The sequence below is a fragment of the Aphelocoma coerulescens genome, chromosome 2 (assembly GCF_041296385.1).
Source record: "Aphelocoma coerulescens isolate FSJ_1873_10779 chromosome 2, UR_Acoe_1.0, whole genome shotgun sequence".
Classification (NCBI taxonomy): domain Eukaryota; kingdom Metazoa; phylum Chordata; class Aves; order Passeriformes; family Corvidae; genus Aphelocoma; species Aphelocoma coerulescens.
This window is the reverse complement of record NC_091015.1, coordinates 23,880,903-23,894,446: the sequence shown is the minus strand read 5'-3', so window position 1 is coordinate 23,894,446 and position 13,544 is coordinate 23,880,903. Positions and strand designations below refer to the sequence as shown.

Here is a 13,544-nt window from a genome sequence, read left to right as displayed (position 1 = left end):
AGAAATATTCCTAATCTTTCAGTAGCCATCCAGATACACAGCTGTGCTGGGAAAGACCATTGTTATTGCCTGCTGCTTAATACATGAGGTACAACTTTTATAAAATTCCAGTAAGCAGTGTTAGATGTTTGAGACAATATGAGATGGTAGGCCAGCTGAGGTGTAAAATATTGGAAAATAAGAGAGATAAACTTTTTAGATAGTTAAAATAGTCTTTTAAAGCATTAGTAATAGTCTTTATTTGTAAATCAGGACAAATTAAATCCCAAGTTCATCCTGCAGGTTAATATTATGCATAAACTACTACAAGCTGGTGTCTGCTAATGGAAAATTAACAATAACATTTAAAAGGCTGCCTTTGTAGAAATGTGTATCATCTGCCCCATTACCATCTCCATGCATATGAGAAAGGGAATGCTACCATTTTGGCTACCTGAACTGGGTGCCTTTCCCTTTGATTCTTGCAAATCTCTGCTGTTTTTAATCCGTGCATCTCTGCATTCCTGGGAAGCTAGAGCTATTGTCAGCAGCCTTTTCTGAATAAGCAGTTTTGAGCTTCCAAGCATGTGCTTCTGCATTAAGCAAGAGCAATGACATTTTGCAGTATAACTGACAGTCAAAACCTGAAGATTTTACCTCTGCTTCTTTGAAATGGCGATAGACCTTTGCTAGTAAACATGCATATTTCATTTAATGTAATTTTGGTTTAATTGAAAACTTCTTGCAAACACTGGTAGCTTTCTTTGCATTATCTTTAGAATTGTTTTGCATGATTTGTACCATTTTTAAATTAACAAAATGCAGGTAATCATTTGTTGTAACCAGTTCTTTGAATTACATTTTACATGCAGAGTTTCATGTATGTATTTAGTTATAGTTAAGTTCATTGCTGTGTTTAAGTGCACACTTGCTGAAGTTATTTAGCATGTAAAAAGCAGGATTTTGATACTTCAACAGCTTCATATTGAAGCTGATTTTACTCTAAGCAAGTTCAGTGGCAGATCTGTTATGTGACTTGTCTTGTTAGATAAAAAAACTACTGCCAGAATCTCATTAAAGATACTGTTTAAACAGTTTGTATTTATATTTTTGTACTTGAGGGCTACAGAATGTTGATCTAAGTCATAAAGCTGTTTTACTTTAGTTTAGTTGCTTTAGATAACTGAAAAAAAGCTTTTTTAAATTAAATGTGCACACAAGAAAACACGAGCAACCATTTGATTTTAGTTTACATTAAATTCTCACTCTATCTTCCATTGAAATACTGATTGCTGGGCCTTCTGTTAGTCTTTAACAAATGCCCATCCATCCCAGATAGTCAAATATAGATTGCATTTTTGATCCACCCCTTTTTTCCATTGCACAGGTGCTAACTTAGAACTTACCTCTATTGCATACAGATGTTTCTAGTGTTAAGTTGCCAAGAATTTCAAGACTTTTAAGACATTGATTATTAGTCTGAAAACCATAACTAAAATCTGTGGGAGAAAGATGATTTCATACTGCCATTGTACAGAGAAATTGTCTTCAAGTTCTTGGGAAAATACAGCCATTCAGTTGCAGCAATGTGCATCTAAACAATAGTAATATTTTCATTGACTATTTTATACTCTTGGGCTTGATGTTACCAATTCTAAACACTCTTGTCGGTGAGGTTGAAATAAAGGCAAGATACAGTGAACAGAGGGGTTTGATTTAGGGTTTGTGTTTAGTTTTGTTGCGGTTGTTTTCCTTTTAAGTTGTGGTGTTGCAGTTTTGGTAAAAGAACTTGTAATGAACCATAGCATAAATGCTCTGTCCTGTGTGATACTTTATTTGACTTTTACACAACCACCTGCCACAGAAAGAAATAAAAATGGAAATGAGACCCAGTCTTCCAAATACTTAAGCCAGTATATAATGTTAATTGTGTGACTGTAACTATCTGTTCTGCTCAGCTGTAGCCTTCAAGTGCTGCTGTCATGCTTGGGAAGGGGTGCAACTGCTTAAGGGCTTATGGGCTTTGTCAGTTCACTACAAAGCTGCTTTAGTACTGAGAGGGAAGTGGTTCAGTTTGCAATAGCTTAACAAGTACGTTGAGTCTCCTCTTACATCGCCTTTTTCCTGAAGAAAAGGTGGGGGCTGGTCTCAGCTTTCCCGATGTGCCCACGCTGATGTCGGGTCTTGGGTGGTACCTACACCCACATTCCAAGTTTCAGCAGAGGGACAAAATAGAAAACGAGCAGTGTCGGAGTAAGAGTGATTTAATATATTTTTGCCTTCTGACAGCCGATGAACAAGCACTCTTGTATGTTGTATTTAACTTTAAGCTCTCCCCCCCCCCCCGAAGTATTTTTAGTGAAATGCAGTTATTTTAGTTTTTACAAGTGCAGTTTTTTAAAATGCGTGTTAAGACTTGATCTTTGTTTTGCCTGCCTGTGTGTTAATTACATACGACCTGCCCGTGCGGCCCAGCGGCACCGCGCGGCCGCGGCCGCCCCCCCGCGTTGCCAGGGCAGCGGCGGCGGGAGCGGCTCCCGGCCGCCATGAGCAGGAAGGGGGTGAAGCTGCTGGTGGACTCGCTGACCCGATCCTCCAAGCACTGTGAGTCTCCCCCGGACCGCAGGGGCCGCGCCGCCGCCGCCCGGCCGCTCCCCGTTGTGGCCATTCTCATCGCCTGTGGCCCTGTTCGCCTCCGACGGGAGGCACTTTCCCGGCGCCGCCGTGGGAACAGCGGGTGGGGCGGGGGGCATCGCTGTCACGGCCCTGGTGTGTGCCTGTGCTTGCCTCGTGTTTCACCAGTGTGACTTATAACCTGTGTTTCCTTGTGTTTGGGCCGGGCAGTTAACAAAAGCGAAGTGGAATGTCTGGTCAATCTCTTCGACACGCTGGTGGCCAAGGCCAGAAGCGACTTTGCTGGGGTCGGCTTTAACCGCGTCGTGTTCCGAGACATCCTGCACAGCGCCTTTGGCATGACGGATGACGTGGTGTTGGACCGAGGTGAGGCGGCCACAGCTCTGAACGCCATGGAAGGGGTTGGGATTACGCTGCCGACCTGATGAGTGTGTCCATACCAAACAGCGCCGTCTCATCCCGGCCAGGGCAGCAAAGGAGGAGTTGCGCTCAGGAGCTGTTGAGAAAATGACATCTTTCTTTATGCGGAATAGTTTTTCCTTAGTTCAGGAGAGCTCACGCTCTATTTCGAGGCAGACCAGCCGGAGGCAGTTGTGCTGCCCTGTGGCTGTTTCTATCGCAGTCGCTGTAGTGTCGTGACAGAAGAGGGCAGCGTTATGGCACTTTCCTCTTTTCTCCGGCGGTTCCACCGGGAGCTGCGGTCGCTGCTGGGGGACAGCTCTAGCTCAGGCCTGGAAGTCCCAGTAAGGCATTCTATTACAGCGGATGACTTTGGGAATAGAGGCTCTGTGAGCAGCATTGAAAGGGCTGGGCAGATAGTACAAGGAGGTGAGAGTAACGAGCCAAATAACCCGTTGAAAATACAGTGATTTCACAGATTGGTAACGAGGGACATGTTTGCGGTCACTGGGAAAGTTGAAGGAATGATCTCTGATGTAGAGGTGTCCAGAGGAGTATGCAGAGCAGGCATGAGTCTGCTATTTAAGTCTTGGGCTGCCAAGAGCCACCCCTTGGCTCAGCTTTCTCCATCTCTCTAGCGGGAGAGCTATTTACATGCCATAAAAGAAAAACTTGTTGCAATTTTATGCAGCAAGTCAAGTGTATCTTGGAAGATACCTTACATTACCTTATACATTCTTAAAAATTATTTTAATGTTTACATGCAAAGGGGTTGATTTCAGTTTGCAAAAGCAAACCTATTGTCTTCTAAGTCAAAAATGTTTGGCTCTGCATGAAGAGGTGTTCCTTCAGCCAACTCATTAATTAATATTCTAAAATACAAATTATTATAGGTGCTAGTCAATGGTTTGAGTTCCATCTTGAATTTGAAATACTCTATTACAGGCTGTATGAATAGTGAAGCTGTGAGATTGAAAGTTGCTTAGGGAAGGGAAAAGAAAAATATTTTGTTATATGACAGACAGGAGGTTATTTTTCTTTGTATATTTAATATATATTGTTTCTAGGATTGCTTTCTCCAAGATTTTCTGAGACAAAAGCTAGTAATTTAAATTAATTAATCTGTATGCAGAATTATCCCTTATTTTAAGGGATATTGGTTTGTTTGCTTTACATCTGGATGGAAGCATACTTCCTGTAGTTGTTTAAGTCAGGAAGGCAACGGATCAAACAAAATGTCTTAGCAGGCAGGATTCTGGAGTGGAAGATCAGTAAACTGAGGCAGAATCCCTTTTATTGTTACATCTTAGAGTCAAGAAGGGTAATCATACCTTGGTGAAAGCAGACAAACATCATAAGAAAAAAGATAATTTATAATTTTATTTGATTTGATTAAAGAAAACATCCTTTTTTTGTGTTTCCCTATTAAATAAATGTATCTAATACACTTCCTAGTGTTCAGCATTTTTGATAGAGACAACGATGGCTGCATCACTGTGGTGGAATGGGTGGAAGGCTTAGGGGTGTTACTTCGGGGGACACTGGATGAGAAGATAAAATGTAAGATTGATCTGTGTGCTGATATTTAGTAGTAATGATTGAATTCACGACAAATAACACATTGCTTTTGTTAGAATTTAGTAGTTACTCTTATAAAGTACTTGGTAATTGAAAAGTTGTCTTCTGTATAGTTTAATGCAACTGAGTTCTGAAATGGCTTCTCTGCGACAGTTTTTTCTGTGTAAACTGCTGTTAACCACAGCCACCACCTTGTTTTGTTGCTTCCAAAGTCTTGCATTTGAACTGAAGTTTATTCTACAGCATACAGTTTTGCCAAAATACATGTTTTTGTATTCACACACAAAATTAGAAAGAAGCAGATGTATTTCTAGCGTGGTTTTGGCTAATTAGCAGTCTCAGGCCAATCAAGACTAGTGCCAACATTCATTTACTGGCCTAGTGGGGACACAGCAGCAGTTCCATTAACTCCAGCAGTTCTTCAGCTTGAAAGCATAGATGGAAAAACTGTAAGATGGTAATGAGAACCTCCACAATAATAATAGAGAAAGATGGAGGAGAAAAAATAGCAAGAAGTCTAGAATTTTAAGCAGCAGGGAAAAAAAGAGGGCATGTGGGGTAAAAAAATCATAATAGAAAAAGGAGAATGACAGCATGTTTTTTTCATAGTTCCCAGGTTGCAGCATTAGCCATCCCTAATATACTGTATCAGTTCATCTGGAAGTGGTCAGGGATGTTGCAGCATTAGGTTGTGTGCCCAGGATGTAATTCAGTGTGTCAGTACAACTACAAACAGTACAATATGCATTCCTGCTGTAAGCACTATAGAAGATACTGGTGGGTAGTGATGCACCGTGTTGTCTTGTCAAAAGTATTTGCCAGGAGTGTTTCAGCACATGTATGATAAATCTGGCTCAATTGATAATGCTGTACAACACACAATTCACATTTCTGTCTATAGGTAACAGCTTTGATGGTATGTGATTATAGTTTGTAATCAACTTGAAATTTATTTGTATTTCAAAAGACTGTTTTCAAGTTTATGACCTGAATGGTGATGGATACATTTCGAGAGAGGAAATGTTTCAAATGCTGAAAAACAGCCTTCTCATACAATCAGCAGATGAAGAGCCTGATGAGGGAATTAAGGACTTGGTAGAGATAGCACTGAAGAAAATGGCAAGTACTTACTGTGATACTTGAGTGTCTTTCAAACAGTCATTAACCGATACTTAAAACGTTTCTGTGACAAAATATGGTGTCTGTTTTACAGTGGGATTCTGCAAGTCTCCTGAGGAAAGCCAGAAATATAATCCCAATCCAATGAGTCCCAGTCCAGTATTCTCATATGAAACTATTAATTTAGTACATGAATGTGCTATAAACTTTATGTATAAACTAGCATGTGTATATGTGCATGCCCAGTCAAAGCAAAAACCCCGTCAGAAGTGGAAAATTCAAAAGTGTAAGATGCATTTATTCCATCAGTACAGGCATCTGCAGTAGCTTCATCTTTAAATAGCTTTGTGTTTTATCAATTGATCATGAAATGTCTTTATCCAGTTTATGTATTGGATAAGAATAGTAAACTCAAGGTTATTGTGAAGCTTGTTTTACAGTGCTTAATCTAGAATATCAGATCAGCCAGGGACTGTCTGTCAATATCTTAATCAAATCAAGATATTGACTCTCCGTCTCTTTTGTGGTGGTCAAAAATTTTCACTTAAAACCAGATCTTGCATCCCAACTTTTATTTAAGCCTATCTTTTCAATTTTTCAACCCCACCCTTTTGCCTTAGGTAGAGGCAAGTCATACAAATCTTTTCTGAGCAGAAACCAATGACCCCCAATTTGCAAATCAAATTAAAAACAGAATCCATGTTCTTTAATGACCTGTTAAACAAAACTACAAGTAATACCCTTTGCTGAAGTGTTCCCTTCCTTTTGTAGGACCATGATCACGATGGCAAGCTTTCTTTTACAGACTTTGAAAAAGCAGTCAGAGATGAAAACCTTCTCTTAGAAGCCTTTGGACCGTGTTTGCCAGACATAAAGGTACGTTAACCTGGAGTTCAAAAAAAACTGCACAAGCCAATTCCTTAGACACTTGCACCAATCCTGTGAATGTCAGCATGGGGCATCTTAGGCCAGTGTTGGGTTCATCCTCAGTGCCAGTTCTGCTGCCCAAAGGTGGCCCCTGAGCACTCCCATTCCAGGTTTATTGCAACACAATGCTGCAGATACTAATCTCATCACCAAGGGAAATTTCAGTCCTTTACATTGTCATCCCAGTCTCTAGCATTCCATCCACTTTATCTCATTCTGCAGCTGGGCCTTCTTGCCCTCCATGCCAGATCATTCCTTGGTCATACATTCCTACTGCTGAGCAGTTAAAATTTTAATTTCCCCTTCAACTGTAACTTAGAATGTTCTGACTGATCTGCCAGTGATGACACCATTAATGCGACGGATTTACCTTTTCTAAGCTAAAAAGAAAGAGATTGTCTTAATTGCACTCAGATTTCAGTTCAGTACCTTTCAGTTCAGTACCTTTTCTGACTAAATAGAAATCCTTTAGTTAATTGAAAATTAACTTTTTTCCTCTTTTTTTTTTTTTTTTTTAACAGAGCAGTATGTCATTTGAGCAGAAAATTTTCCGGGCAAACTCCTAAATAGTAACTCCAAGCTGTAACTCCCAAGTTGAATACTGTTAAAAGGTCTTCACCATTCTTCGTGATCTAGTAAAAACAGTAATAGCTTCAAGTTGCTCCTGTGTTTCAGTATTCCTTTGCTGTAAAAGCTATTGAATAAATAGAATTTACTTCTGTAACTCTACCTAAATAGAGTCCTAGAGTCCTTCTGTGAGTTATGAAATATTTAACAATATGAGGTACACAGGATAACAGTGCAACAATAATACAGTATATTGGTTTCTTCATTCCAAGTAACAAATTGATACAATTTTTAACAGGGAATCACTGGGAAATACAGTATAAAGGAAGTTTTATTTTTTACATAAAAAATAAGTATTTTAAACTATATTCTTTACAAAAGGACTGTTGGAAGATGCTGCCAGCAGTATCTATATTCTTCTTCTCTGCTTTACAGGTGGTTTGGGTGAGCTGCTCTCTGGCTTTTCCACAGATGATGTTGAAACAGAATGTGCTACCTAAATTGGAGGGGAAAAATTTAGTAACCTGTAACCATTACTTTTTTTATGCTCATTTTAGAGTAAGGCCACATCTCCAAGATTTGAGTATTGGGAGGGATTTATTACTATCATCACACTTGTATTGAATTTTCCTGCTGACTAGAGGAAACAAGTAACACCAAAGGCAGGATTAAACACAAGAGAGGTGAAACTTAGAAGACTTAGCACTACCTTTTTTTGTATTTAACTACATAAATTGATTTCAGGTATGCTCAGTGATAGAGCATTACATATGTCATTTCCCTTCTTCCTACCAGAGGTGTTTTCAAGCAAGGCTTAATGTGTTTTTTAAACTCAGGTATTTCAGGAAACATAAGGAAAGCAGAAATGCGCATTTTGACATATATTTTAGAAATGTATTTAATATAAGTGGTGCTTATTTATAAAATAAGCACTTTCAAATCAATCTAACTAGTCACAGTCAAGGGAGTTTTTTCATATTTTAATTTAAATGAAATGTTCTATCAGGAATGTTTGACCTGCTAATTGATTTAATATCCTCCATAAAAGGCTATATAGCTTAACACGTGCTTCTCAGCATGGAATTAATGATTCTGTACAGCTTCTAATGGCATAAGATGTTGAAGCATAATGACATTGAACTCTGACTTCCATTATTCTCCTTTCAGAAACCAGATACAAGTAGCACACCACAGTCAGCAGGACTACCTGCAAAGTTACCATGCCTCCACATGTGGGGAAAAAACAAGTGGTTTACTAAAAATCATTTAAGACCATGCTCTGACATTTATACTTTCTCAAGTATAGTGTAAGTGGTCTGGAGTAGAATTCCCTGCTACATTTGAGATTGTGAAAGAGTCAAATAGTAAGAGCTTTAAGTGGCAGATAAACTGATAATAATGAGTAAATGCTGAATAAAGCTGAGAGTCACTATTTTTATGGATAACAAGCACCTATGTTTGAACTATCAGAATTTCAAGAAACCATACCTCTTTCAGTTTATTTCGAATTAATGTAGCTGAAGTATTCAAAGACTCATCATCCATATCCACTTTAGGTATTTCTGGTAGCTGTGGACCAATAACAACTTCAGTATTGTCCTCACTTGTTCCAATGAGGGAAAACTTGTTACCTTCTTCTCTCTTCCTCTTACGTTCTTGCAAGTGAGTTGTACGAGGCATAAACCTGTCAATTCCATTGTAAGCTGGAACCATTCTTTGCTGCATTAAGGAAGCTGGTGGAGTATGTCCTCCTGGATGTACATTTGGAGTTAAAGATGCGTTTTGACCAAAGTACGCAGGAATTTCAGCACAATGGTTATCACAGTGCGGGGATGCTAACAGGCTCTGATTCTGGTTCCCAGATGGATACGCCGGGTTGTGGGATACCCCAGGAGAACTTGTAAAGCAGGATGGATCCCAGTTACTGGCTACATGTGATTCTGATGTACTCCATGAACAGTCATGCTCAGAGTTCTTTGAGGCTGTCTTCTTAGGGCCCTCTACTTTCTTCAACACAAAGCAATCTTTAAAACAACAAAAAAAGCACCTTCACTATTTCATGTCATTATTAGTTCTAACACCCAAGAACAAAACTTTTAATATAAATGCAGAAACAGTATCAGTGATAGTTGATTCCCAGCTACCTTTCTGTGATTTTTTTTAAGCTTGAAATTTAACAAATTCAACTTTCAAACCAGTTTTCCAGTCTAGTGCCTTTGCTGGTTTGTAGCATTGAAAAAACCGAGATGTTTAGATGTTAAAAATCAGTGGCTTTACTTGCTTTAAATATCCCTATGCAATGAGTAATGATACCCAAGTATGTAAGCACAAGAAAGGAGAAGCTTGTGCTCAGCAATTTGCTTATTCCTCAGCTTGCCCAGCCTTCAGTGTTGCCTGGGAACTCTGCGGTACAGGAGCCTTTGTAAACACAGTCCATTATTAACATTCCCCCAGTGCAAATATGTGGGCTGGAGAAAATTTTTTTAAGGTTCTGATATAGTCATCTTCCTTCCAAAACTGTCCCTTTGGCATGCCTGAGGAGGCTGGAACAAGGGTGAAAATGTGATCCCAAATTTCCTGTCAGGGCTTTAAATTTCTGGTAACAGATTGAAAGAAAACAAGAAATGAAGGAAATACTTCATTATTAAAGCTTAAGCATTTCATTATTTTAGTCTTAATCAAAGCCAGAAAATTACTTTGAAAAGGATATAGTTCTCTAAATACTGAGAGATGTCTCCCTGTAAACATACTTAAAATGCATCTGTATTGGGTTTGGATGGCCTGGTTTTTTGTAGCATGGGGGCTACAGGGGTGGCTTCTGTGAGAAGCTGCTAGAAGCTTCCTCAGCATCTGGCAGAGCAAATCCATGGTGGCTCAAAAGATGGATGTGCTGCTGACCAAGGCTGGGCCAATTAGAAATGGTGGTAATGCCTCTGTGAGAACAGATTTAAGAAGATAAACAAAAACTGGTTGCACAGTTGTAACTGCAGCCAGAGAAGAGCAGAGCAAGAACATGACAGAGACAGCCCTGCAGGCGCCAAGGTCAGGGAAGAAGGAGGGGGGGGAGGTGCTGCAGGCGCCAGAGTTGAGGTTCCCCTGCAGCCCATGCTGATGATCATGGTGAAGCAGCTGTGCCCCTGCACGGCCATGGGGATGCAGGGACCCACCCACCAGCCCGTGGAGGAGCCCCACGCTAGAGCAGACAGATGCTTGAGAGGAGGCTGTGACCCCACTGGAGACCCATGGAGAGAGGGGCCCTGTTCCCAGGCTGGAGCAGCCTGTCCTTGGAGGACTGCACCCCATGGAAGTGACCCATGCTGCAGCAGTTTGGGGAGGATTGTTCCCCATGGGATGGACTCACGTAGCTGCAGTTCACAGGAAGCTGTTGTGAGATGAAGTCACGTTGGAGCAGCTCATGGAGAACTGTCTCCCGTGGGAGGGACCCCACAGTGCAGCAGGGGAGAAGCCATGGGTGAACTGAGCATAACCCTCATTCCCTGTCTCCCTGTGCTGCTGGGGTAGGAGGCAGAGCTGGAAGAAGGCAGGGCTGGGGGAAAGGTGTTTATAAGGGCTTATTTTACTTCTCATGATCCTGCTCTGATTTTGTTAGCAATAAATTCACTTTGTATCTAATTAGAGCCTGTTTTGCCCTCGATGGTATTTGATGAGCGATCTCTCTCCTGGTCCTTATCTCAACCCATGAACCCTTCATTAAATTTTCCCTCCTCTGTCCAGTTTGTGGAGGGTAGTGAGTGAGAGGCTTTGGTGGGTGCCTGGCACCTGGCCAGCACTAACCCACTACAGCATCTTTAAAAGAGGTAGGTAAAAACTATTTTCTTTAACAGGCACTTTAGCCAAAACCCCACCCACCCCTGAAGAACGTTAAGATTTTATAGGAAATGTAATCACAAACCTCTTTGATTTGTTGCTTTTGCTATGTACTTTCTTCTATCCTGCAACTTCTCTCTAGTTTCTTGGACTGTTTCAAATTCTGGAGCATAGCACACATGCAGCAAACTACCAAAGAAACTTCGTTCATCCATTTTTTTCTTGGCCACCCTGAAGGGAATTAAATTGTATTGGGAAAACTGAGGATTTTATTCCAACTCTCTAGAAACTTAACACATTTCAAGTACAGAAGTTGTAAAGATATTGCCCTGTCCAATACCTTGCACACTGCAGTTTTTTGAATTTTATGAGATACACTTCAGTAAATTGCTCTGCTGGATATTCATCTAGAGCATGATACTCCTCAATGGCACCATATAATGCAAATTGTTCAACTAATTCCTTCATAACACCTAATGCGGGAACTCCTTGTATCAGTAAATAGCGAGATTCCAAGTTGATAGTGTAAACCTGAAAAAAAATAAAAACAAAGAGTATTCAAAAATGTTCCCATTCTTGCTTTATTGCAAAAGGCAGGCATTTCTCCATGTTTTCTGTTGTTCTCCAAATCCTCTCAGGATGCTGAAAACCCCTATGTACTCTGATTTGCAGGGCAGTAAGCACATGGTTATTTGGGACCTCTTCATCACTGAGCAAGAGCTCAACTCAAGCTTCTCAAGAACAGTAAAACATGAAATTTGACTTTTCTGCACAAGGTCAGAGTACTACTGCCAGTTGCTGAGTAAAATCTCTTAAGTCACTGGCCAACTTGCATGCAAGACATGCTAGTAACCAGTTCATAGGAGGAAATGCCAAAATACAGAAAAAAACACTTGGTTAGGCAGAGAAGTTGTGCAGATGAAGCAAACTGCTTTTTCCCACACAGGGAGTTAAAAAACAATTACCACAATTCCCTGGGGCAGATCCTGTGTGTGGCAGAGCTGTCTCCTTGCCATGGTGATCCAACAGCATACGTTTTAAAGACACACACGTAAAATCTGGATGCTGAGAGAAACAAGGTCTTCTCCCAGCAGGTTAAAAACCAAACCAACCATTTTCTTCTGCTTTGTGTAGTGATGGTCACATAACAGACTCTAAGCAAAGCTTTTCGATGGCTCACGTTGCACAACAGGCACCTAGGCAGCTCTTCCCTGAAGTCAGAGGAAATTCATTCTGAGTTTGTTAAAAAGAACCCAACCCAAACCACAAACATTTAGACTGCATAAGGTACACATATTTCTCAAAAAAAAAAAGACTATTCTGGACAAAGTGGGAACTGCTCAGGAAATCAGGTCTCAAACTTCCACTATAAAAAACACTCTCCAGCGACACGTCACATAAGTTGTTCTTGTGGCAGCAGCATACTCCCACCTGCATTCTTTTTGGAACAAGGGACTGAAGGATCCTGATGCTTTCACTATATGATTTTTTTTTTTGGCAGGTTTGTCCTTCTACCTCTTTCTTGTCGAGGAAGAAGAGATTTGAATGAGGTTTTTTTCACACTTGGGACACCTATACTTGTTCTCATGCGTGTATCCTCCAGTGCCCAATGATGGCTGGATGCCTGTGGTGGCCATTGTCCCTCTGTGGATGCACAAAAGGCTCTCTGTCCTCTGCCCCACCGTGTACACTTGGAAGAGTAAAAGAATTTAATAGCTTTGAGACTTCATGAAGCATGGAGGGTTTGAAATTTTACAGGAGGGTGGTGATAGCGAAAGAGATGTGCCTTCTGTAAGCGTGCAAGAGTGACCACTGTTCCGGCACTGATGAGACCACACCTCCTATCCGGGGCTCACTTCAGGACCCCTCTCCCCAAGACACTGAGGTGCCGGAGCACGTCCAGAGAAGGACAACGGAGCTGGTGAAGGGTCTGGATCACCGGTCTGATGAGGAGCAGCTGAGCGGGCTGGGGGGGCCCAGCCTGGAAAAAAAGGTGGCTCAAGGGAGACCTTATATACTACAGACGCTACTACAGACGCTCTCTACAACTCCCTGACAAGAAGGTGGAGATAGATGTGGGTCGGACTTCATGACCTTAAAGGTCTTTTCTAACCTTAGCGATTCTATGATCCTTTCTCACGCTAGCCCTAGAAGGTGCCGCTACAGCTCGTTGTACATTGAGCGCACACACAGATACCCAAATCTCGCAGTTCTGCTGCAGTAACGACAAGCTCCTGCCGCGCAGCAGGCGAGGCCCACGGCCTCCCTCCCTCCCTCCGTCCCGTCCCCGGGAGCCGCGGGACTCCAGCGCAGGCCCGGCCCCCCCCGCCCCCTCCCACCCCCCCACCTTCACGGCGCGCGGCCGCCACCCCTCGCGGTACTTGGCGCGCGACTCGCAGGCTCCGAGCTGCGCGTGGTGCCGGCACGGAGCACCCGGACCGCCGCTGCTGCCGGCCGCCATCTTCCCATCGCCCCCCGCGCCGCACAGCCCCTATTGGTTCCCTCCGTGAGGC

At 41.8% G+C, this 13,544-nt stretch overlaps 2 protein-coding genes across 6 annotated transcripts; one reads left to right on the top strand and one right to left on the bottom strand.

The window, feature by feature from the left end:
* Positions 1-21: 21 nt before the first annotated feature.
* Positions 22-7,365, top strand: CLXN (calaxin). 2 transcript variants are annotated; one of them, XM_069006824.1, is made up of 6 exons: positions 22-2,583; positions 2,824-2,979; positions 4,468-4,572; positions 5,558-5,709; positions 6,481-6,585; positions 7,158-7,365. In XM_069006824.1, exons 1-6 carry the CDS (start codon positions 2,526-2,528, stop codon positions 7,200-7,202), a joined length of 621 nt encoding a protein of 206 aa, XP_068862925.1. In that variant the 5' UTR covers positions 22-2,525; the 3' UTR covers positions 7,203-7,365. The 2 variants fall into 2 exon arrangements, with proteins under 2 accessions (XP_068862925.1, XP_068862926.1); XM_069006825.1 differs by lacking the exon at positions 4,468-4,572.
* Positions 7,366-7,453: 88 nt separating this feature from the next.
* Positions 7,454-13,520, bottom strand: RBM48 (RNA binding motif protein 48). Of its 4 annotated transcripts, XM_069006819.1 has the most exons (6): positions 13,379-13,425; positions 11,997-12,242; positions 11,372-11,562; positions 11,117-11,262; positions 8,692-9,227; positions 7,454-7,699 (listed from the first exon to the last, which is right to left on the bottom strand). In XM_069006819.1, the coding sequence occupies exons 2-6, from the start codon at positions 12,045-12,047 to the stop codon at positions 7,613-7,615; spliced, it is 1,011 nt and encodes a 336-aa protein (XP_068862920.1). In that variant the 5' UTR covers positions 12,048-12,242; positions 13,379-13,425; the 3' UTR covers positions 7,454-7,612. The 4 variants fall into 4 exon arrangements, with proteins under 4 accessions (XP_068862920.1, XP_068862922.1, XP_068862919.1 ...); XM_069006821.1 differs by lacking the exon at positions 11,997-12,242 and having other exon boundaries at positions 13,379-13,520; XM_069006818.1 differs by lacking the exon at positions 13,379-13,425 and having other exon boundaries at positions 11,997-13,283.
* Positions 13,521-13,544: the final 24 nt, after the last annotated feature.

Coding starts and splice junctions, on each gene's coding strand:
- RBM48 (XM_069006821.1), bottom strand. CDS start 13,492: ATGGCGGCCGGCAGCAGCGGCGGTCCGGGTGCTCCGTGCCGGCACCAC. Junction 11,563..13,378: donor GGCGGCCGCGCGCCGTGAAG/GTGGGGGGGTGG, acceptor ATTTTTTTTCAG/GTTTACACTATCAACTTGGA. Junction 7,700..8,691: donor TTCGAAATAAACTGAAAGAG/GTATGGTTTCTT, acceptor CCTCCAATTTAG/GTAGCACATTCTGTTTCAAC.
- CLXN (XM_069006824.1), top strand. CDS start 2,526: ATGAGCAGGAAGGGGGTGAAGCTGCTGGTGGACTCGCTGACCCGATCC. Junction 2,584..2,823: donor GACCCGATCCTCCAAGCACT/GTGAGTCTCCCC, acceptor TGGGCCGGGCAG/TTAACAAAAGCGAAGTGGAA. Junction 4,573..5,557: donor ACTGGATGAGAAGATAAAAT/GTAAGATTGATC, acceptor GTATTTCAAAAG/ACTGTTTTCAAGTTTATGAC.